This window comes from Ochotona curzoniae, unplaced genomic scaffold (assembly GCF_017591425.1).
Source record: "Ochotona curzoniae isolate NIBS_2020 unplaced genomic scaffold, NIBS_Ocur_1.0 scaffold_4701, whole genome shotgun sequence".
NCBI lineage: Eukaryota > Metazoa > Chordata > Mammalia > Lagomorpha > Ochotonidae > Ochotona > Ochotona curzoniae.
The window spans coordinates 43358423-43383406 of NW_024467122.1; the positions used below are offsets into that span (position 1 = coordinate 43358423).

A 24984-nucleotide genomic window follows, 5' to 3' on the forward strand; every position below is an offset into this window, starting at 1 on the left:
CCAGTATTCCAATATGCAATGTAGGCATCCCACTGTACTGCAACACCTGTCCCAAAGCATTCGTTTTTCTAAAGATTTGTTTTTTTATTGTAGAGGCAGATACAGAGGAGATGCAGAGAGAAAGATCTTCCATCTGTTGGTTCACTTCCCAAGTGGCTGCAATGGCCGGAGCTGAACGGACCCAAAGCCAGAAACTTCTTCTGTGTCTCCCATGCAGGTGCAGGGTCCCAAGGCTTTGGGCCATCCTCCACCGCTTTCCCAGGCCACAACCAGGGAACTGGATAGGAAGTGGAGCAGCCAGGATACAAACCACATCCATATGGATTCCTGATGCAGGCTAAGCGAGGATTTAATCACTAGGCCATCATGCCTGTCCCAAAGTACTCTTGCATTATAATGCACATTTGTTTCTAATATAACGGATCTGATTACAGAGATTTATAAAACCATGTAATTTTACAATTAAACTCAGCTTTTACTTTCTGTTTATTAAAAGCTGAGAGATAGAGGCAGAGTAAAGATGTTCCTTCCTCTGGATCACTTCCTCAATGCTTGCAACAGTTGCTGCTGGGCCAAGCCCAAGCTAGGGACTCAGAACTCCATCTGGATCTCACACGTGACAGGGACTTAACTACTTGAACTTTGATTTCTGCCTCCCACGGTTTATACAGCAGCAGGAAGTTGAAATCTAACGTATAGCCAAGACTCAAATTCCAAGTGATGTCTTTTTCAAAAAAGACTTGAAAGTCATAGTGACAGAGGGTGGAAGAAGCAGAGAAAGCTCTTTCATCCTCTGGTTCACTCACTAGATGACTAAAAAGGCTGGGGCTAGGTCAGGCCAGGCCAAAGCCTGGAAACAGGAGTTTCTCCCAAGTCTCCCATGTGAGTGGCAGGGCCCAAACACATGGACCATTTGCTGTTGCTTTTCCCAGGCCATTGGCGTGGAACTGGATTGGAACCAGAGCATACAAAATACCAATAGGTACTCACATGGGATGTCTGTGTCACAAGTGGCCAATTTATCCTCTGTGCTGCAGTACCATGCCCCAAGTGATGTCTGTTACACCAAATGCTTGCCTCCAAAGGAATCTTTCATTCAAAGTGTTCATTTTAAAGCACAAAATGTAATGTTGTGTTCAGGTGCTGATCCACAATGCTTCTGCCTTTTACACAAAATGAGATATGACGTCTAACTGCTACGTTTGTTCCATTGCGCTAAGTACTTTATGTTTTATATGTACTAGTTCCATTTATTTTCAATTATACTGAAGTGTAATTAGTTATCTTTAATTTGTATATCAAGAAACTGAGTCCTAATTCAAATATTTTCCCAAAGTTAAATTTCAATAACTGATGGTTGTACACAGCTCGCAAGCTAGGCAATTTGTATGCATGAGACACTTCAATTCTTCAAATAATATTTCAAAATAGAGAACAGCAAATTCACACGATGAGGACGAGGAATGTAAATGCAGAAAGGTGAGGTATCTTGCACAACATCTTGGCTTAGGTAGTTAATGGCAGTGACAGTATTCAAACTCTGACCTCTAGTTCCAGGGTCTTGCCTTACATCACTGCCTTCTGTGTCACCGAAGAGATGACCAGAATATTGTCCTGACTGGCTTCTCACTCAGGTCAACATCATTTCCACTACAATGTATTTTACTTGGTTTGGCAGATGAGAAAACAAAATCGGTAGAGTGTTTTGTCTGTGGTCAGTCATATCACTTATTAACAGTTGAGGGTCAACTTCTGATCATGACCTTCCTACTATCTAGGCTATAGGATACCCGGCTAAGAATGAAAGCAAGTAAATTAAGACCCAAGGGAAATCAATTCTAAGACTTTTAGAAAGAATTCTTCTTTGTCCCTCCTCTACCACTTATTTTCATGTGACTCCGTCCTACTGGCTGATGCCTATTCTTAACAATCAGCCACTATATGGGGATAGAAGCACAGCGAGAAGGAAAAGGGGCTTCTAGGAACTATGGCTATCACTTGAAAAACTGTTCTTAGATACAGCCAAACTGCATGCGTGTCTGTATGCAGGCTCTACACTATGTGGAAAAGGGAGTATCAATAGGTGGACCTTTTAATATATAACCATTTTTTTAAAAGCATCTGTGATTAAAAGCAACATATGGTGGTTAATTTGGTATCAATGTAGCGAGGCTAAATCACCCAATTAACATCTGTGGTCAACTGATTTTAAGTGAGCAGTGACTGGAGAACTTGGGTGTACCTTAATCACCTGATGGCCTTTAGAACAGCAGTTGCCAAGCCAGCAATGTGTGACACACCGAGTTAAGCCTCCCCACTCATGAAATACCACCAGTGTCAAATACCGGATTAACTGTTGAGTGCTGGCTACCCTACTTGCCACACAGCTTCCTAATAATGTACTTTGGACGGCAGTGGAAGATGACCCACGTACTGGGGCCTCTGTCACCCAGACGGGGAGCCAGGAGTTCTTAGCTCCTGGTTTGGGGTTGTTCCAGCCATCATTACTGTGGCCATAGGGGAAATGAACCAGCAGATGGAAGAACTCCCTTTCTCTTCCCAGCCATTGTTGTTCTGATTAATAAGTAAAAGCAATCTTTAACCTAAAGAGTAGCAGCTGTATTTTCCTTAAAAAGCAAAAATGGAGCCTCCAGAGTACAGCATTAACTTCTCAGTTTTCAGCCTAATGATCCTAATATTCTGATTTGAAGATCTCAGCTCACTAATCCAAACAACTGCATGAGCCAATTTTAAGATTTGTTTTATTTTTATTTTAAAGGCAAAGTTACAGAGAGAGATATTGAATGATTGATTCCATCTATTGGTTTACTCCGCAAATGACCACAATAGCTGGAGCTGAGCTGATCCAAAGCCATGAGACTCCTCTGGGTCTCCCACAAGAGCACAGGAGCCCCACGCACTTCATCCATCCTAAACTGCTTGTTCAGGTCACAATCAGGGAGCTGGGTCATAAAAACAGCAACCAGGACATGAACCACTGCTCATCTAGGATGCCATCATGGCTGGTGATGGCTTAGCATATTATACTACAACACCAGCCCTGAGCCAATTTCTTAAATCCTTATCTACCCATCCATCCACCCCACCCATCCTTCTATTCATCTACCCACTGATATATTCTGTTAGTTCTGTTTCTCTCAATAACTGACCAATATAAACATCTCACCAGGGTTGTCAAGGGTTGCAAGAATGTGGAGCACGCAGATCAGAAAAAGCAGACACAGAATCGAAATGGGGAGAAGGAAAGTTCAACCACAGAGACGTGAGGTTACATGCCACCACGCAGGCAGGGACCAGAGCAAATGGTCCCCTCTGTCTCTGGGTCACAGCAGGAGTTACAGTTATCTCGGCACAGTCAGAAGGGAAAGGAGTGTGCATGCTGTGAGAAACAGGCTCAGGCAGCTGGGAGTCCCTGTAGCAATAAAATGACAGCTGGGAGTACAGAACACACATTCAGACTTCTAGGAATTAGCAACAGCAAAAGAGGCTTATTAAGAACAGCTCTTGGGTGAGCTGAGACAACTCGGCTTCCCTGGTGCCATGAAGATCCCTGGGAGGCAAGAGTGCGTCTCCCATTCTCACAAAGCTCTAAGCTCCTCCCTAATGCTTAATATATATTTTAAAAAACAGACACATACAATTGTATGTATTTATGGTACATATGTGGTGTTTTGATACATGTATACATCCCATTATATCCAATCAGGGTGAATAAATCTATCTGCTCAAACCATTACCATTTCTTTATTGTAAAAACAAAATCTCATTATCCACTCTTTGAACAGACATCCTATGGGGTAACAGAACTCCAAGACTAGGATAAGCCTTGTGGTCCAGCGAGTTAAGCTCCTACTTGGGATGTTCTCATCCTATGTGGGAGTCCTCATTTGAGTCTTTGCAATAATAACAAAGGTGGAATAGCCAAGTGAGATTTACAAAGAGAAGGAAAGACATTTTTTCCACCCATCAGTTCCTTTCCTAAGTGGCTGCAATGGCCAGAACTGAGCCAATCTGAAGCCAGGAGCCAGGAGCCTCTTCTGGGTCTCCCGCACAGATATAGGGTCCCAAGGCTGTAGGCTGTTCTCTACAGCCTTCTCAGGCCACAATTAGAGAGCTGGAAAGGAAGTAGAGCAACTGGGATATGAACCAGTTCCCCTATGAGAACCTACCACATGCAAGGTACAGGTTCTAGCCATCAGGCTCTCATGCCAGATCTGGCTACTCCACTTTTGCTCCAGGTTCCTGTTAATGCATCCTGGGACAGAGAAGTTGATAGTTCAAGAGCACAGACCCCCATCGCCCATGTGGGAGACCTGGACGGAGCTTCAGGCTCCTGGTTCGAACCTGTCCTAGCACTGGCCTAGGGTGTTGCAGACATTCAGAGGGTAAATCAATGGAATCTCTCTATTTTTACTTACTTGAAGCCAAAGAATGAAAAACAAAACATTTAGGTAACGTAGAACCTTTTCTTAACTAAAACTTAGTACACAATTAATGTTGCTCCATTTCCCCCATCTCTCTAACCCCAGACTCTGGTAACCATCACTAACTTTTAGCTACGATTGGGTCACCGCTTTTGTTTTGTTTGGGTTTCTTTTTTTTTTTTGAGTTCACATATGAATGAAATCCTACAGTACTTATCTTTCTATGCTTGGCTTATTTCATGTAACACAGTGACCTCTCGTTTGTCACATTGTTGCAAATGACAAAATTTCATGCTTTTTAAGTCTGAGTAGTATTCTCTGATATATGTATAATATTTTTTATCCATTCATCAGTTGGTAGGCACTCAGGCTGCTTCCATTTCTTGACTATTATGAATAGTGTGGTGGTGAACCTAGGGGGGAAGGCACATGTCTTCAACAGAAAAATTTCATTTGCCTTGACTATAAATCCAGTTCTGGGATTGAAGGATTTGTGGTAGTTTCACTTTCAGTTCTTTGAGAAGCTTTCACACCATTCTCCACAATGGCTCTACTGGTTTACATACCTAGCAGCAGTGTATAAGGGCTCGTTTTTCTCCAAATCCTCACCAGCATTTTCATCTTTGTATTTTTAAAAAATGATTTATTTGGGGTTAATGCAGTGCTAATCATCCACATGTTAGCACTGGCATCCCTTATGGATGCTGGTTTGTGTCATAGCTGCTCCACTTAAAAATTCTTTATTTTTCATAATACAGTTTCTTAGACTCAGGGATTTCCCTTTCTACCTTTCCCCTAACAGTTGCAAGTCCATCATTCTGCTAGTTCAGTGTATCCTGACATTGTATTTATAGAATGGTATAAAGTCCAGCAATCTAGTGTCAAGATACATTTAATGGTTTTATTAGCAGTCCATCTCTTATTTATAAGTAGAGATGCATTTCAGTATGCATCTCCCTTCTTGCTACATGCACCTGCATTAAACCTGACCCTCTGGATAAATGTGTGCATATTTGCTTATTTATATACTATTGATCTTGTATTTTGCATGAAGGTGGCTACACTGCTGATTTAGGTCTCTGCTTACCATCCGGGAAAGTGGCAAAGGAAGGCCAAGTCCTTGGGCCCCTGAATCCCTGAGGGAGACTGAGAAACAGGTTCTGCCTCTCAGCTTCAAATTAACTCACTCCAGCTGTTGTGACCATTTGGTGGAGTGAACCAGCAGAAAGAAGACACCTTTCTCTTCTGTGTCCTTCTGTAAAATCTACCTTTCAAATAAAGTCTTAAAAATGTTTCTTGTTGTTGTTGTTTGGAAGAATTCCAGAGAGACAGAAAAGCTTACATCTGCTTGTCCACTCTCTCGATGGCTCAGAAACCAGAGCTGAGCGAAGAGTAAGCCAGGAGCTTCATCTGTGTCTCCCACCTGGTGACAGGAAGCCAAACTTGGGCTATATCCTGCTTTTCCCAGGTCATTAGCAGGAAGCTGCATTGGAACTGGAGCAAGCAGGACACTATCACCCATAATGGGAAACAGCTTTACCCACAGGCTGGTCCTTTGTCTTTTTGATACTATCCAGTCTTTCTCGAGTGGGATGAAACCTCATTGTGGTTTTGATGTGTGTCTCCCTGATAAGTGATTCTCAAAATTTTTTCATAGACCTGATGACCATTTAATATATCTTCTTTTCAGAAATGTTTGTTTAGATCTACTGCTAGTTTTTGGTAACATATTTGATACGGAGTTGCTTGGATTCCTTGTGTATTATATACCTACAATAATTAAAAAACAGAGACCAATTGAACAGAATAGATACATGCATCTGCTTATGAGGTTTCTACACCCAAACTGTCACTGACAAAGATGCTAACAGTATGCACTGGAAACAGGATACGTTTTTTTAAAGAGAAAGACGTTCTTGGAAATGTGGATATCCACATAAAGAATGAACCTGGAATTCCCTCAACATATATAAAAATCAACTGAAATGCATTAAAGAGATTAAAATGTAAGGTCTGCAACTTGGATACCATTAGAATAAAAGAGGAAACATTCAGAATGTTGAGCCTGCAAGGACTTTTTAAACTGTAAACATACAGGAAACCACAGAAAATAAACACAAAAGGGATTTCATTAAACTATAGGTCTTCTGTACCACAAAGGCAAGAATGAACAAAGAAACAATGTTTGCAAGTTACAGATCTACCAAGGGACTAATAATCAGAATTTTAAACCCAATTGACTTTGCATTTTGATAGTAAATGAATGCTTTTTAATGCATCACTCATTACCACCTCCTCCGGATGACTGTATGGGAGGCCAAGCGGAGAGGTTGGAGCAGGTGTTCAACCTCACCTTTGCCTCTGAAGTCGGTTCCAAGAAGCACAGCCGGTTGCCAAGTCCCTCTGCTGCCAGGCAGAACTTCCTTTGCTCCTTGTGGACATTCGCAATGCACTGGAGGACCACCTCATCTTCCTGCCAGGATAAAGGAGAACCAAGTGTCAATGGCATGTAGTTACCTCTACTGCATCAGGTCATCTGAACTGAGTAAGATAACTATCTCTAATCACAGGCATATGATTTTTTTTAAACCTTAGAGAGATTATCTGTATCCATATGCTTGATTCAAATGCCTGCCTGCAGGTGGCATCAAAATTTATCATGAGTCTGAACTTAACTCGGAGGTGAGTTTAGTGGGAGCAAGTGGTGACATATGTATTACAGACCCTCCCCTCCTTTCTGAGATGGATACATGGCATATGATTCAGGGAGGCAATCATTTCAACTCTTGAGGAAACAAAGGCAAACCTAAAAATATCTCTAAGCATGGAGTGAAGCAGTTAGATGTGACAGAGAGACAGGGAGATTTTTTTTTTCTATTGGAGGTAAAGTTAATTTGTGTCAAGATGTGTCAAGATGTAGAAGAGGCGATAGCTTTTGTAGTGCAAAAGGAATATACGTAGTAGGCAACACATTTGCGAGGGATGGCAGATTGAATACATAGAGGATCATACAAGAGGAGTTTTAATTCTTGGGAAAGGAAAATTAAATGCAACTCTGAAAATCTAGCCTGGGAAAAGGAGCTGGAAGCTCAGCAGAGCCATGTCTCCAAACTCCCAAAGAGACCCTCTCAACATTCATCCTCAAAATTGGACCTCATTGGGCTTGGCACAATGGCTAAGTGGCTAAATCTTCATCTTGCGAATGTTGGGATGCCACATGGGTGCCAGAGTGTGTTCTAGCTGCTCCATTTCCTGCCCAGCTCCCTGCTTATGTCCTGGGAAAACAGCTGAGGATGACCCAAACCCTTGGGACCCTGCACCCATGTAGAAGATCTGGAAGAAGCTCCTGGCTCATGGCTTTAGACTGATTCAGCCAGCTCTGGTCATTCTGGCTACATGAGCAGTGAAACAGCAGATCAAAGATCTCTTTCTCTGTAAATCTGCCTTTCTACTAAAAATACATAAATCTTAGGGAAAAGGGGACTACATCAAACTAAGAAACTTATGTACAGAAAGGAAATAAAGTGAAGCACTGGAAGACCTCTATAATGAAAATTTTAAGTAAAAGACATTAAAATGTGGAGAAATATGTGCACTGAGCTGGGCTAGACTCCAACACCAACTGGTGCCCTGGAAGACCAGGGTAGGTGTAGGATGGACTAGACTAGGTCTCTACCCCTATTGAGCCATGCGTGAGCTGTGTCTGGGTGTGGACCAGCCTTGGCTGAGCTGAAACATCCAACAGTAAGAATCAGAATGGGTTGAAGGCCAGTCAGGAAAGGCCATTGTTGCTTTGTAAGTATGGCTGGCCCATGAACCCACCAATGTGTGTGATATCTCACACTGGGAGAGGTTCTGATGGAGGAGCTTGGGAAACTCCTCTACCAGGACATAGTCCCTGCAGGTGAGTGCAAGAACCATGATAGAGAACAGCCTAGACCAGGCCAGGGAAAGGTACCCACCAGCATACAGTTGGCATAGGTCAGGGGTAAACCAGGCTGAACCAGATCACCCACTGGCATATCTGAGCACCAGAACACAGTGTGGGTCAGGCCAGGCTCGGTCACAATACATACCAGTGCACATTATGGCTGGGACTGGGTGACAGCTGGAATGGGCTAGGTTGTAAAACCCACCAGAGGGAGCTGGAATTGGGGATGGGCCAGGCAGACTAAGCCAAGCTACAGCACCCAATGGCAAATGCTGAGGTGAGGTGGGCCATGGCAGACTGGGCCACAGCACCCAACCAGCACACGTAAGAGCCGGCGGGGAAGGAGTAAAACTGGTAGGGGTAATGTGGAGAGCTCCCCTGCTGGACCACCGTCCCTCAGTGTTGGTAGGAGTATAGGCTAGTACAACCACTACGGAAGTCAGTATAAAGAGTGCTTTGAGACCTGAAAATTGATCTGCTGTATGACCCAGCTATCCTGCTGCTGAAAATACACCCAAAAGAAATGAAATGAGCATATGAGAAAGGGATTTCTAATCCTATATTCACTGGCAACATAATCTACAATAGCAAAGACTTGGAAACAACTCAGATTCCCATCCAAAGAGGAATGGATAAAGTGATTGTGGTACCATCTACTCTGTGGAATGCTACTCAACCATGAAAAAGAATGAAATTGTATTATTTGCAGCAAAGCGGTCTTAACTAAATATGATTATGCTCATAATGAAATAAGTCAATCCCAGAATGACAAGTGGTATGTTCTATTCAATAGCCTGTGTTCTCTTCATGCAAAATACAAATAGGCATATACGCAAACATGTATATACATATACTCACAGATGAACTGTAGAATGGAGGCTAGTATTTGTGAAGTGAATGATACACTGCAGTATCATTTGTAGAATGCCACATTGCAGAAGTGAAGATACATTGCAGCATGTATCTCTACTCCTGAAGAAGAGGGCTCCCAGTGTAGCTGTTAAGTATATCTTAACAGAATGCAAGACTTTCTATTGCTGCCTATACCTATAATGCAATGATACTGTTAAGGACTTGCGTTTTTAGCTGAAGGACTCTACTATTCTAATATGGTGGGAAACAGTAGGGGATAGAGAGTGGGGTAGAAGGGGAAACCCCTTATCTATTGAAAAAATTGTGAGTTTTTTTTTTTTTAAGTTAGAGTCAGTATTAGAAAGTTTTTTAATGATGTTTCTTTGTTTAGTTTCCTGAAAAAAAGTCAGACCTCCAGCTGGTTAAATGCTCATTTCCTGCACAAGCCTATCAGAGGCTGAGAGAAAAAAAAGCTTTCCACCAGTTCATCTTAGCTCCTCCAGCTTATCCAGCTCCCACCCTTCAACTTCACATTTCAAATACCAAAAGACATACAGACATGGTTTAAGATGGAATCAGCAGCAGACATTCTGGCACAGCAGGTTAAGTTGTTGCTTGGGACATTGCTTATCAAAGTACCGATTCCAGTTCTGACTACTCCACTTCCAATTCAATTGCCTGCCAAGGTGCCTGGGAGGCATCAAGTGGTGGCTCAAATGTTGGGCCTCTGCCACCCACGCGGGAGAACCATATGGAACTCTGGGTTCCTGGATTCATCTTGGACTAGCCTTGACTGCTGCAGACATTTGCGGGAATGAACCAGTGGAGAGAGGATACCTATCCAACTCTGTCTCTCCTTCTCTCCTCCCTTTCACCCTCTGTGAGACGCTTTCCAACTCTTAAGTAGATGCAAATACACATTTTAAGAAAGATATAACCACAAAGAAGAGGTAAGCAGAGCTTCTCCCTTAGACATAGTTTATCTATTTCTTTATCTTACCCTCATGTCCCCTTAGTGTCTAAAAAACAGAACACATGCCCCTCTAATTACCACTCTTTCCTAGTTTACTCATCCCCACACTGATCTGCATTTTCTCTCTTCTAGGGTTATTATCCCTCTTCTCAGTCTCTTTTTAATCAGTTCAAGGCATTGCTACAGGGTCCATTTCCAATGAAAATCCCTTAAACTTACTAATCTTGTATCTCTTCACCCTGAAACCTTGTATTCAGTGCATATGCCTCAATATCAAACTCATAAGATCACTCTTCCATTTACTTCAGAAAATATTCAGCTGTGCTCCCTATTTTTTTTTTTAGAAAAAATGAACAGCCTAGTGAAACTTTGCTCATTATTTCTCTCTCAATTACAATAAGACCTAATGAAAATATTTCTGCAAATGCAACACCTATGTATTGGCTTTCTTCTTAACACAAAGCCTTCTGTCAGGATACACTGGGATACATAGATTCAAAAAAGCCAATTACACTAATACTGTGATGATGTTGCTGTGGGATGAAAGGCCAGCTCACAGCTTTCTCCACTCCACTGTTGGCTATCAACCAGGTAACCTAGATTTAGGCATATACACTTTTTAAAATAAACATGTTCATTTAATTATTTCTACTTGGTTTTAGCAGTACTCTGATGAATTTTCTTTGTTGTAAGCCAGTTTTACTTCTAAAATGTAATATAGAGCATCCCATTGCTTTACGTCAACTTCTTTCTTCCTTTCTCATTCTCACCATTTTGCTTCAAGTCTCTGTTCGTAGAAGATATCCAAATTCCATTATTTCTTCTGTCTCAAGGAGGACAATGGCTGGTTTTTCAACAAAGTAATCTACTTTTAGGGTTTTGTGTCATTGTAATTGTTCCCTGGTAACTTATTTTCAGTTTATTTTACTCTAATTTCACTGGAGTAAGATTATAAACTGCTCTTCTTGTCATTAGAACTCACAGCAAATGTATTTCACTCAACATTATAAGCATGCCTTCCACTTTTAAGAAAAGTGAAGCTGAATAAAAAGGTGCTGCCAGAGAGCACACATTCAGGAACGGTGAGGGGTATAAAACCTTCCAGGGCCACCCTTGGTATGTAAGAATGGTATGAACCTTTCCGGTCTCAAGGCAAAGGACAAACTGTCTTTGAGATCACATAGGAGTTCTCTGCTTTTTACTGAAGAAATCCAGGAGTGTCTGGACTTTAAAGTTGAGCTCCATCTGATAGCTGTTTTGCCTCTCCATTCCCCACAACCTTTTCTAAGAAACGTTCCAGTTCCCTACGATGCTCCTTCCTGAACCACCTGCATACCTCCGTTCAGCTCTATTCTAGCACTCCTGTCTTTCTGATGGGTCCTTCTTACGTCCATTTTCTTGTCGCCCGTTAATACAGGGACTTACCAAAGATCCATCTTTGTCATTTGCCATGGCAATTTTACACATTCCTCAGACTTCTGATGTGATTTCTGAGGAGCTGTTATGCAATCTATACATTTTGCTTGGTGGCTTCTACAGTTCCAAACCTTTACCGATCCCTGAATTTATTCCTGTATTTATGAACACTCAGGTCCACATATCCTAATGTACTACAGGGATTCTTTTTTAGTCTCCCATTCTTTTTTATTCCCATGTTTGTTACTGCCCATCTAACTTCTGGGTAATACAGGTCTGAACCTCATTCTCCTATTTGCTGAGTATCTCCTCACTCCTTCCTATGGCAAATGGGCAACAGGAAGCAGAGACCGAAAGTTTAGAAACCAAGACAAGGGCACCTTAATGCTCAGAGCATTCCTTTCCTGATCTGTTACTAGAAGCACACTTCAGATCTTATTTTCCTACTGAAAATCCTCAATGCTTCTCACTTCATTATTCACAAAATACAAACTTCATGAAGTACCATTTGAGAGCTTCCAATTTCTCTGCCTATTTCCCCCACTTCAATGGAGTCCCTTGGATTTCTTTATCTCTATGCCCTAATGATGCTGTCTGTAATATTAGAGTTACCTTTATTTGCTCTAATTTTCCATGTTTATATATTATCTATCCACCTAAGTTTATTCAGATAAAAATTGCTTTTATGAATTACAAGTACTCTTTTCTTCAATTTCCTTGGCAGTATCACTATACTTTCTTTTGTTAACTTATGGTTATTTACATGCATACCTTATTTCCAACTATATTAAAAGTAATTCAAAAGTTCATGGAAGTAGAGTTAAGAAGATAAATTTAGTGCAAAGTTTAAAATCCATGCCTAACTTATTCTCAATACATACTTTCTATGAACTTTTAGAAGATTCATCTCTTTTGCACCAAGATTACCCTTATCTTTGCATGTTCCATCAAGTTTCAATGTCATGTGTATTTAAAGATTTAGTTACTTTTATTTGGAAGTCAGATTACTACAGAGAAAAGGAGAGACAGAAGTCTTCTGTCAGCTGGTTCACTTTCCAAAAGGCTGCAGCAACTGGAGCTGATCCGAAGCAAGGGATTTCTTTTGGGTCTTCCATGTGTGTATTTGAGTCCAGAGCCTTGAGCCACCCTCCCATGCTTTCCTAATCCACAGACAGGGAGCTCAATTGGAAGTGGAACAGCGGAGACATGAACACGTGCCCATATGGGATGCCAGCACTTGCAAGTGGAGATCAACCCGAAAAGCCACTGCACCAGCCACTTTTGTGCATTTTAAAATGGTTCACATCTAATGATGTTGACCTCATAATGGGGCACCCTGTGTTATGTGTAACACAAAATAAAGATACTGCTGTAGCTTCCATGTTACAGATGAGGAAACCCTGAATAGAACAGTGAAATAATTTGCTTATGATCTCATATTGGCAATGGGTAGAGCCTGATAACCCAGTCTAGGAAGTCTGCATCCATGTTCTCTCTACAACTACTCTTAGCTAGTTTCATATGCCCTTGAAGTCAGGGCACACCTGATTCATGTCTATATACCATGGCACTAGCTAGCATAATGTTTGATGCGTATTATACATCCAACTGTTTATTTTTACTTTATAACCCCAGTTAATTATAAACCCTGAGTGCAGAATTTATGTTTCTCCATAAAAGCCAGAAAGTTAACATGTTTGGCAAAAAGATGTTAACCGACCATGGTTTGGAATCAGATTAAAAGATTTATGGGCTGGTGTTGTGTTATAGCACGTTACTCCACTGCATACAACAGAGGCATCCCATATAGTTACTAGTATAATTCCAGGCTGCTCCACCTCTAATCCAGCTCCCTTGCAATATCTGTGAAAACTGCAGAAGATGCCTCTGCTGGTGGGATTGCACCACTATGGAAGTCAGTGTGGAGAATACTTAGACAACTAAAAATCCAACTACCATATGACCCAGCAATACCACTTCTAGGAATATATCCAAAAAATGTTACATGAGAAAGCAACATGCACTCCAGTGTTCACTGCAGTATAATCAACAATCACAAAAACATAGAAGCCTAAATCCCCATTAACAGAGGAATGGATAAAGAAACTGGTTAATCTATACTATGGAATGCTACTCAGCTATTACAAATTAAATACAATTCCTTGTGGCCAAACAGGCCAAAGTAGAGACCATTATGCTAAGGGAAATGAGCCAATCCCAAAAGGTCAGATATCATATGTTTAATATAAGATAATATGATGTCAAATCTAAGGATTTTACATGTGAATTTTACCTTATTTCACTTTCTAGTTACTTGTATCTTTCATAAAAAAATCTTGTGATGTAATTCATTCACCATTCATAAGAAACTGTTCATATTCACCTGAGACTGTTAATGGCCCTTTTATCACTGTTATTGCTACTGTCCATAAGTAATGATGATTTAGTCCTCATTGTACCTTCATTAGTGGCTTGGGACACACACTGACATCTATTCCTATGCAAAGATGTTGGACACTCTTTCACCAACCTAGTGTCACTTTGATACCTTTGTTATAAATTCATTATCCTCATGTAGATGAAAGTTCACTATTTTTTCTCCCCACAGTGGACTGTACTCAAGGGGTTACATCATAGAAATGTAGCAGAAATTGATATGTTCACAGGTGGAAACAGAAGTAAGCCCTCATGCATGTACTACAAGGATGGACTCACAACAAAATGACTGACCATCTCCTGCACTGATGGGAGACACCTCCATGGCAGCATGATGGACTTGTGAAAATTCACAAAAGATACCCATTTTAAGACTGGAGGGGAGAATAGAGGGAAGGAAACTTGGGGAGGGAGAAGGGAGGTCCCGTGCCAACTTAACTGTATCAAATAATAATAATAAAACTTCTTTAAAAAAATAACGAAGGATGGTCCAAGTCTTGGCCCTGCACCCATGTGGGAGACCCGGATGGAACTTCTGGCTCCTGACATCAATTGTCCCAGTCTGGGTCGCTGTAGTCATTTGGGCACTGAAGTAGCAGATGAAAGATTTCTGTCTCTTCCCTTCTCTCAAAAATTGTACTTTTCAGATAAGGTTTCTTGGAAAAAATAGGAAAATATTTCTGTACTCTCATGTAACAGTAGTCATTGCAAAGGGTGTCACTGTTCAGTTAAAGAGTCAGAACACAATAATCAAATGAAAAAAGGACATTAACATAAAGTAATATTGAGGCTTTGTATTTTCTATCAACATGTGTGATTTCCGTTGAATTATTACTATTATTGATAATAGTGTTCCCTCTTCATTATTACTAGTTACCTTGCTGACATTTTTCCTCTAGATTATGGAATTTAACCTTTGCAACAGTACAACCTCTTTAAGAATGAGGAAACAAAAGCTCAGAAATCAAGAAATAACAGAAAATAGTAAGTGAACAGTTACAGTCATTTTTTATTGCATTTCAGTTGAGTTCTCCAATCAGCTCATGAGGTAAGTGCTACTGTGCTCACTGTATGTTAAGCAACTGAGGCCCAGCAAGGTGAAGTACCTTGTCCTGTGGCACACAGGTTGTAAGTGATAGATCCAGACCTTGAACTTCAGACTGTCAGAATCAGAAATCTGTCCTGTTTACCGTGGTGTCCCAGTGGCTGTCTTACCATCATAGACTGACCTTTATGATAGGTTTGAATTTGTGTCTGCTTGCCTTCAAGACCCATCACGATAGTGCTGATAAAAATAGATAACTTTTAGCCCTCTCATGTGGTCAAACATTGAAGGGTAACCAAATCGCAAAGCACAATGCTGGAAGCAAGAGTGTTTAAGCACTCAAATTTCTCAATGCCTGATGAGAACACTGGAAAGAGTGACCATCAGCCCAAAACTTGCAGTAAAAGGGAAACATGATTAAAATCCAAATTATATCATATGTCAGCATCCTTCCAAGTTATGTGGTTCACATGCACCAGCTATTCCTGTCATAGACTTAGCTTAGCGTGGTGTTGAGTGATTGTCCCTGAGCAGGGACAGCAAGCCTTCAGCTTTTGCTTAGATTTTGTATTGCCAGATGTTCTCCCTGACAAAGTACACCCCCTTTCTACACCCCTGTGCTGAAGAACTTTGAACTTGAAAATGAATGAAGCTGACTTATTTAGACTTACTGCCTCTTCTTTAACCCTGGCTCACAGCCCAAAGGCCAGACAAATAGGACAACACATCTGCCATCTCTGATTTGATGAGTGGGGCACCCTGGCTCTTCCTCTTACCTCTGGGACATTTGTGAAGAACATTTGGGGACAAAATAAAACGGCCAGCAAGCCTATTTCAGGGAGACCATCAGGCAACTGATGACAGCCCTATAGTTAGATCTGCACATCACTGATACTGAGAAGCTCGTGAGTAGGAAGCACATGGGATGCAGCACACGCCAGCAGATTTCACAGTCCACACTTAAGTGCAGATAACATTTCAGAGGAAAATCTGGAGCCAATTAATGCCTTTAAAGGAAAGGTATTTCCCATTCACAAATCTCAAACATCTGTACTGTTTTAGGGAATGGATGAAGTTAGAAATACTTGATAAATGTTTCCAAAGGCACCAGTGCAAGCCGATTCTAAGGCTTTATTGAAAAACATCTCTTGAGTAGGAAACAATATTTTGGAATGCTAAGACCCCACAAATTATTTCACAAGGATTAATTGTACTGGTTGACCCACTTATATGTTCTAAACAGCAATCATTTTCTTTGTTTGTTTCCTTTGATGCTAGTATCTTTAAGGGCAAGAGCTTCTCATTCATCTGCAAACCCTTAGTTCCTAATACAGTGCTTGGTACTGAGTAGAAAAGCAAAAATAACGAATTGGTGAAAAGAACTTACATACTATAAACTATCATACTAAAAATGGTTATGCAAAAATAATTTCATAATAAAAACACTTCTTAACGAATCTGTGATGCCACTTGCTTCTATAAGGCTTTGAAGATGTTCAAAAAAATTCCTGATCTCAGCTTATAAACTATGTACTGAAGGTTATATATTGAGGGAGAACTTGTCCAATGTCCAACTCCCAAAAGCTAAGCTTATATCTACAGTGAGAAAACTTGGATGTTTTTAAAGATTTTGAAATTCATAATTATGGGTGGAGGGAACAAGGGAGGGAGAAGGAAGAGGGGAGAAAAAAAAGAAATAGATATTTTACTTGCTGGTTCACTTCCTATATGGCTACAATAGCCAGTATTAGGTCAAGACAAAGTCAGGAACCAGGAACCTCATGAAGGTCTTCCATGTGTGCAGGGGCCCAAACACTAGGCCATCCTCTGCTGCTTTTCTCAGGATTAGAAGTGGAGCAGTAGAGACTGAACCAGCACCCTTATGGGATGCCAGTGTTTCAGAGAAAAAAAAAAAAAGCTTTACTTAGGATACCACAACTCCTGGCACCAATATTTACAGAATTGTTGTCATCTGTCTTAATGCCTTAGTACTGTTAGAATGCTAGGCCTGAACCCCCAGGCCTGATGAAACTGGGTTCAATAGTTACTCTAAAGGTTAGTGCTCTGGTAAGCTCTGGGGACATTCCAAATAGCTAAGATGAGGCATGTGACTCCACCAAGGAGCCATTCTGCAGTCTTCTTCCCCCTTATCAGGATCTTAACACCTCCCCTGCCCTCAACAAGCTGTGTGAGAAGGGACTCACTGCTGCCTGGAGTAACTGAAGCCTAGTTTTATTCCCTCCCTGCCCTCTGTCCAATCAGGATGTACCCCACCTATCTTCCTTTACCCCATTCTGCAGCCCCCAATAATAAAGTCTTCAACTAATCACCTCCTCTTCTTTGTACCCTAAAATCCTAAAGCTTGCCATAAACCTAACAGGTACTGCTTTATTGTTTCAGAATCCATCAGAAGTGAGAGATGGCTACCTATCCTTGGCAACTTGCTACTGAAGGGCTACTGAAAAACGCAAAAAAAAAAAAAATACTGCAAATTTTAGGTAACTAAAGAAACGAAAATAATACCATTTTATCTTCTTTCTTTAAAGCATGCTTTTCTCATTTGGCTGGTAGGGTATAGTTCCCCTCAAACCGCCTCTCCTTCCCCACTGTCCCCACCCCTTTTGGCCTATTTACTAAGAGCCCCTACTCAGGCTCCTTGGCTGGCTTCTCATCTTCCTCCCAAATGCTCAAATAGTCCTCCAGAGTTTCCTTCATCTTGAATTGCCACCTTCATTACATCACAGGTTTAAAGATTAAGCAAATTTTAGCCACTCCCCAAATTTGTGGCACTAGACAAAATTTCACCCCTGAACTTGAGATTTGTGTTTGTAACTGCTCACCTAACATCTCTACTTGGATGTCCAAAGAGCAACTCTAGCTTAATAGTTTCCATACACAGCTTCTGCTCTTTAACTCCCCCCATCTACTATTCCTGCAGTCTTCCGTCTCAGAACATTGCAGCTCCATTCTTCAGATTATTTTAGCAGAGAAGAGAAAAATCAGGTGGAAAATGTTGAAGTCGTATTAACTCCTTTTTCTCTCTGCTCACATCCGTACCATGAAGATCCTGCCCATTCCACCTTCAGAATCCATCCATTTATATCACCGAGCATCCCCTTACCACTATTCCCTGGTTCATGCTAGCAACTTGTCACAATTACCATAGTCACCTCTGAACCTACCTACCACTCACTTCTCCTCCATACAAAACAGAAGAAACCAAAGAAGGTCTTAAAACTCTCAAGAATGTCATTCCACTAGGCAAAACTCTGCAAAGCTTCCATCTCAGAGGAAAAGTCAAATTCTTACCATGGCCAATAAGGTCCTAAAATCATGCTCTTTGAAAGAAAAAAATCACAACCAAAGTGAAATGGTACCTAATATCTGCAAGAATGGCCATTACACTAAGAAAATTAAAGGATTACATATAATGATGAAAATATGTACAGAATGCAGCTCAGGGATGCTAACATACATTGGGTATGTGCTGGGAAACATTCTTTAGGTGAAAATGCAAAATACAGTCCTCAAGGAAACATGGTACAGAAGCTTCTCAAAGAAATAAAAAATAGGGCTAATATGATAAACTAGTCCCTGCTTTTGATTATATACCCAAAGGAAATGAAATCAGTATCTGAAAGACAAATCTATACTCACATTCACTGCAGTATTATTCACAATAGTCAAGACATGGAGATAACCCAAATGTCCACTGGCAGATAAATGAATAAAGAAAATGTAATATACATGCACAATGGATTATTCCTCACCCTTCAAAAAGGATATCCTGCTATTTACAATAAGAACAAATCTGGGAGACATTGTGGTAAGCAAAATAAGCCAAAGATGCAAAGACAAATATTGTATTTTCTCAATTATGTGTGGAACTTAAGTTATTCAATTCAAAGAAGCACAAAACACAATGCCAATGGCTAAAGGTGGGGAGAATGGCGGGGAACAGATGCTTAGTTAAAGGCTAAGAAGTTGCAGTTTTACAAGATGAATGCAATAGGGTTCCTATAATTAATACTGTATTACATACCTGAAAATTGCTAAGAGTAGATCCAAAAGATTTTACACAAACAAGCAATGCCAACTATGAGATGGAAAGTTAATTAAGTTGGTTGTAGTGATCGTTTAATAATATTTATGTGTATGTATGGAAACATCAAACTGTGCACCTCAAATACATGCACAGGTGAATGTCTACATGTATATTCAGTTCCCTACACTCTCTTACCTATGACTTTTGTTTCCTTAGTTTTGGCTGTACTTTCCTCCTCCTTGAAGCTCAAAGTTTTGTTACGGAATTTTCCTTCATTCCATGGTGTTGGCGTAACCTTTACCCATCATACTCTTCAAGGAATACCTGGAGGGCTTCCTTCCTCACTTCTTTTATGCACCTGCTCAGGTGTAACCCTATCAGAAAGGCTTTCCAATTCCCTAATATAAATTTGTAACACAATTACATGTCTACACTTCTCCTTTGGCTTAATTGGCCTTATTCTCCAAATAGCACTCACCCTGTACCAATACATACTTGTTTCCTATCTTCCCCAACCCCATCAGAATGCAACCTTTGCAGATATTGTTTTGTTCACTCCTGTAGTCCCAGTGCCTAAAACAGTGTTTGTCATGAGAGATACTTGAAAGTGTATCTCGTTTTATTTCCTGTTAACCACAGGGCCCACAAACACTTGGGAGCCAATTATGCTCTTTTATTCTTGGTCTTAGCTGACAACTTTTTTTTAATAGTGGGGACTGACACAAACAACTATAGGCAACTGGCATTTTCTATTCTAGCAAGGGGGGGGCACAGTGTTTCTTTTTTTGTAACTTTCCCATTGCAAAGAAGGTAGAGTTCTGATCTTAACCATGGATTTGTCTCTTTGTAACTTGCAGGGATCAGAGCAAAGGGGCAAAGCCTTTCCCACATACATTAGGTAGACATATACAGGAGAATTCACATCTGCAGTTAGTTCTGTCTTAGGCAGAGTATATTGAATACAATGACCTGTGACATGTTTTCCTAGGAATAATGTTCAGTGACTTTCCTGTTCTCACAGGATGGAGGAGTTAACAACCCAGTTGGTAAGGTGATTTCAGACCCTCAAGGGGATTTCCTATACAATGCTTTGTGACTAATATCTTGTGAGCTCTCCTTTCTTTATGACCTAATCAGAACACAGTGAATGACCACACTCATGCACATGCACACACAGCCAGAACACAAAGTGGCTTACTCTGTCCTGTTCCTCTCAGCATGAATATTTTTAGATTTTTTGACTAAAAGCTAACTGACCATTCAACATGAATTGTGTGGTCGAAGGATGGCAATGAGTGGGCAACATCGAGAATCTTATAGAAACTCATTAGGCTCACTGTGTACTCCTAGAGGTAAGGAGGGCTGACACAGTTTGGGCAGGGAAATTTGGACTCTGGATTTAACACTGATCTTAAGATCATTGTTTTGAGGCTGAAATAGGATCTTCCCATATTTTTATCAAATTTGTGACTGTCTTTATTTTGATCTATTATTAAGCACTTCTGCCCACAACAACCCTTTACTACACAACTGAGAAATCTTGTTAGGTCTATACTTTGCTAAGCCCATTCCTTTGTTACTGATTTGAGGTAGAATATCTTCCCTGGCTCACACAAACCATTTACAAGAAAGCATTCAATTTTCGCAAGAATGTCTAACAATATTTATGATCCAGGGAACAGAACACTAATCCACTTTTGTTTCTGGGAATTAATTAATGCTCTTTCTACTTGCATAGCCACAGAGACGGCACTTTCTGGAATTTTATCCACAAATGTAGAAAAAGTATTCAAAACTAAAATACGCAACATGTGGGACACTCTCTAAATATTGGGTAGATACAATTACTCCAGCTTACTGACAGATGTTGTGAAATGTGAAAGCAAGAACAAAGCATCCACCAATTTCCATACAAAATGTAATAGCTAAGGAACACAGTGACTGTCAAAAAAAAAAGGAAACTTGATATAGTTAAATCATAATGAAATTTATGAGATGACTTTTAAATGAATAAATCTTTCAAAAACAAGTCCTTAACAAGCCAAAAGAAAATGCCTTTATAGTTTAAAGGTAGATAAGGCCCTGTGAACCATCCTGTCCAGGAATACTGTCCAAAAAGAGTCACATACTTCAGCTTCATTCAGGAATAAATCATACATTCATTCAAGAAACATTTACATGCATATTTATGCTCTGGATGTTTATGTTTTCAGTGGATAATTACCTCATCTTTCTACATAGCTCATAGGTTTTGGGCTATGGTGGTTTGCGTAACATCAAGAATCAGGGAACCTGATTAAGACAGCAAGTAGAACACAAGGATGTTTGAGCCACTTCTCTCCTTTCTGAGAATTGTTACTGCTCCAGGTTGAGACCTTGTGAATATAGATGCTCCTAAACTTAACCATGGGGCTATACCTTAATGCATGCATTATTAAATTAAAAATATAAAACAAAGATTCATTTAATATGCCTAACATGGCAAACATCATAGTTACAATGCACCATCGAGGACCAGTTTGTTTTTTTTTTAATCTTGTGATGGGTTGAGAGCTATAGCACACTGCCACCGTCCAGCAGCATGAGACAGGATATTGTACCATAGATTATAAGCCCAGGAAAAGGCCCACATTCAAAATACAGTTCCTGTGGAATGTATATTGCCTTTTCACCATCAGAGAGTTGAAAACTGTAAGTTGAACCATCTTAGGGCAAAGACTATTGAACACTTTTTTGCAGAACTTCTCTCTCACTACTGTAACTCCTGAACTTAGTTAAAATTCCTTCTCAACAGTTATTTCACGCTTTGGGGTCAAGGGTTATACCCTCCTTATTTTGCTTCTCTAATACTTACTTTGTGGGAAGCTTGTATCAACTGGTCACTGAATCAAAACAATGTTTAGAAGAAATAGTACCTAAGAGTGGTACTATTTTGCAGTGAAAAACTGGAGGTCAAAAGTATCCCCAAAATAGGGATCAAAGCTAACACTGTATTGTAAGACATACCTTATGAATAGACAACCCATGGAATTGAAGCAAAGCCTTTTTCTGCTGTTTTCCTACTGTCTCCCAAGTGCTTTCCTACGCGTACTCATTAATTAGTTCCCAGGATCTAGTCTGGGGTGAAAAATCATGTGTATGATATACCACGAACAGCAAGTTCCTCAAGTTGAAGGTTATGATCTAGTGAGACGTTTGTCATTACAAAGCAATGAATAAACAGTAATTAGGGAAAGGGTGAACCAGCAGGAAATGTATATTTAATGACTCATCCAGGTACTGCTTTGCACTATTTCACAGTGCTTCATAAATTCCTAAAAATTCAAGAAAGTAGTTATCATTATGTCCTTTCCAAGGTAAAGATATTTGGGTTTAGGATCACTGTAGAGTGAGATGTCCATTTTTTCATTAACTTAAGTATTCATTGAGTGCCCATTGCATGTCACTGGCTGCTGAATCCTGAGAATAAAGAAAATGCTTCAAAGCTTGTTAAATGGTGTTTTAAATTCAGATCTCTGCAACTTCAAACTCTAACTTTTTCCCACTATACTGATCTCCTTGGTGAAAACAGCATTCAGTCACATGCGTAATTGACACTCCAGTTGAGTAACATTGCTTGCTCACCTGCTCATCTTATTGTGAGGTAAAACAGCAGCTCGAAGTTTTGAGCTGAAGGAAAAGCTCTCCTTTCCCAAGATAAAATATGAACAACCAAAGACTTCCTAATTTTATGTCAAGAGAAAATGCAAGTTCAAGCATTGGGGTTAGTGATTCTGCCGCTTTACCATTCCCAATCACACTGCTGATTGTTAGCTCTGAAGCTAGAGATTCTGGAATACATCTTTATTAATAAACAAAAAAATGCACCTTTCCTGAGCACAAATCCTCAGAATTCCTGTCTAACCAAAATCTGATTAAAACCCAATAAAGTGAAAAGCATATAATAAAGGGTTAGTCAATTTAAGTATGACTGCTTAATTCTTCTGTAACAGATCAGATTTTTCTCCAGATCCTTACAATGAAAGCAATACTACATTACTTAAAAAAAAAAAGTCTTCCTCTAAAGCCTAAATTGAAATAAATGCAATTTTAATGTTGAGAGAAACTTTACTATACTCGAAGGCTGCAAAATCCAGATTCTTACAAAGAATGTCAAGAGAAATCTATGCATTATTTTTCATAATACTTTCCATTTTTTTAAGACTTCTCATAGGCATAGATTTCATATTGTCACACCCAATAGAGTCTTAATTCCATTGCCAAAACTTCTAAAAATCTTCTGAAATATTATGAAGGGTCTTCAGAATGCTCTTTCTAAATGTTATGAAAACAATGCATGGCTTTCAAAAAGTCTGCACCCAGATAAACTCATCTTTTAATCTATGCACTTTTTGAAGTTTCCCAATGCACAGGTCTGGAACATCTGTGTCTTCAAGACTACTGTCAAAGTGCCCACATCTAAGCCTGGATTGCTCAAACAATGGCTGACAGGTATCCCACCACTTCATTACATTTCCTAGCTACTCTACAGATACCACAATCTTGATTACTTCGGGTTCAATGCCAACATCTCTAGCATCTTGACCCTTACAGGAGCCATCAGATTCTGAGGATGAGTTTGTGGGCAGTTTCACATTTCTGCACTTATTAAACTCCCAATACGCCTTTACCTGAGTCTACAAAAGGCATGGTTTCCCAAGATCGGGCACTTAGTCTCATCTATCCAAGCATTAGGGCCTTCAACCTTCCCCTAACCCCCTTCACCCCATCCCTTCTTCTAACCCACCCTTATCCCACCAGTTCCACCCCTGCTGAAAAGAAGCCTCATATCTCCAGGATACAAATCTTTATTTCTTAGTGAGGATAGTCAGAAGAACACTTTTTTTTGTTGTACTTTGTCTTTCTGTATTTTTCTCATTTAGAGTCTACAGGAAAAGAACAAGCTTACTCATGCTATCCAGCAGTAGGGATGGACCTCTTGTGAATGTGACCACCTGGATCACTGGAATCCTATGCCTGGTCCTGGGTCACTGAGGTAATTTGGCAGGAACAGGTCTCAAGAACATTGTGGGAGACTGCTACACAATGAGTTTGGGTACCTCTTCTACAGTCTCAAGTCAGAAATGATATCCAAGGAAGTCAGAGAAGGCTGGCGAAATTAGTGCATCTGAATGCAATAAAAGGAAAATGACAGGGGAAAAATGAGATACTGAGTACTCATTTCAATTCAATTAAGGAGTGAAAGGGTGGTCTACTATTGACCATAGACCTGCTAATCACCAAAGGTTATCATATGTTGCTTTTATTTTATTTATTTTTTTAAGAATGCATTACCATAGTTTAATTAGCAGTAAATTTTTTTCTGAGTGGTACATAAAATCACAGTAAATTTTACAACAAATGATATTTGAGAGTAGATGGAATGTGATAACTTATTTACAGACAGATATTCGCTATGTGGCCCATTTGTGAGTTTTTTTTATTATTGTTAACATTGTATTATGTGATACAGTTTTATAGGCACTGGGGATTCCCCCCACCCCTCCCATACCCCTCCCCCCATGGTGGATTCCTCCACCTTGTTGCATAACCACAGTTCAAGTTCAGTTGAGATTCGTTCCTTGCAAACACATATCTAGCATATGTTGCTTTTAAACTTACTTGTCCGTTAAGGCCTTTATAGTACTTCCCCATGGATTTTCTTTTAAACATGAGGATTATAGGAAGATGATACATCAGATTTAAGTAAGTCACCAGGACAATCAAATTTATGATGGACTAGGAAGTTTAAAACAGAAAATCCAGCTGTGGTACTGTTCTCCAGAGCTGTAGAACTGATAG

General features: G+C 40.1%; 1 protein-coding gene across 3 annotated transcripts in view; it reads right to left on the minus strand.

Annotated features, from left to right (window-relative positions):
- The window catches only part of RYR3 (ryanodine receptor 3), a 507269-nt gene that overhangs the window by 344347 nt on the left and 137938 nt on the right, over positions 1-24984 (minus strand). For all 3 annotated transcript variants that reach the window (XM_040969180.1, XM_040969181.1, XM_040969179.1), the window contains exon 2: positions 6799-6918. In XM_040969180.1, coding sequence (XP_040825114.1) covers positions 6799-6918 — 120 coding nt within the window. The remainder of the gene's footprint in view (positions 1-6798; positions 6919-24984) is intronic.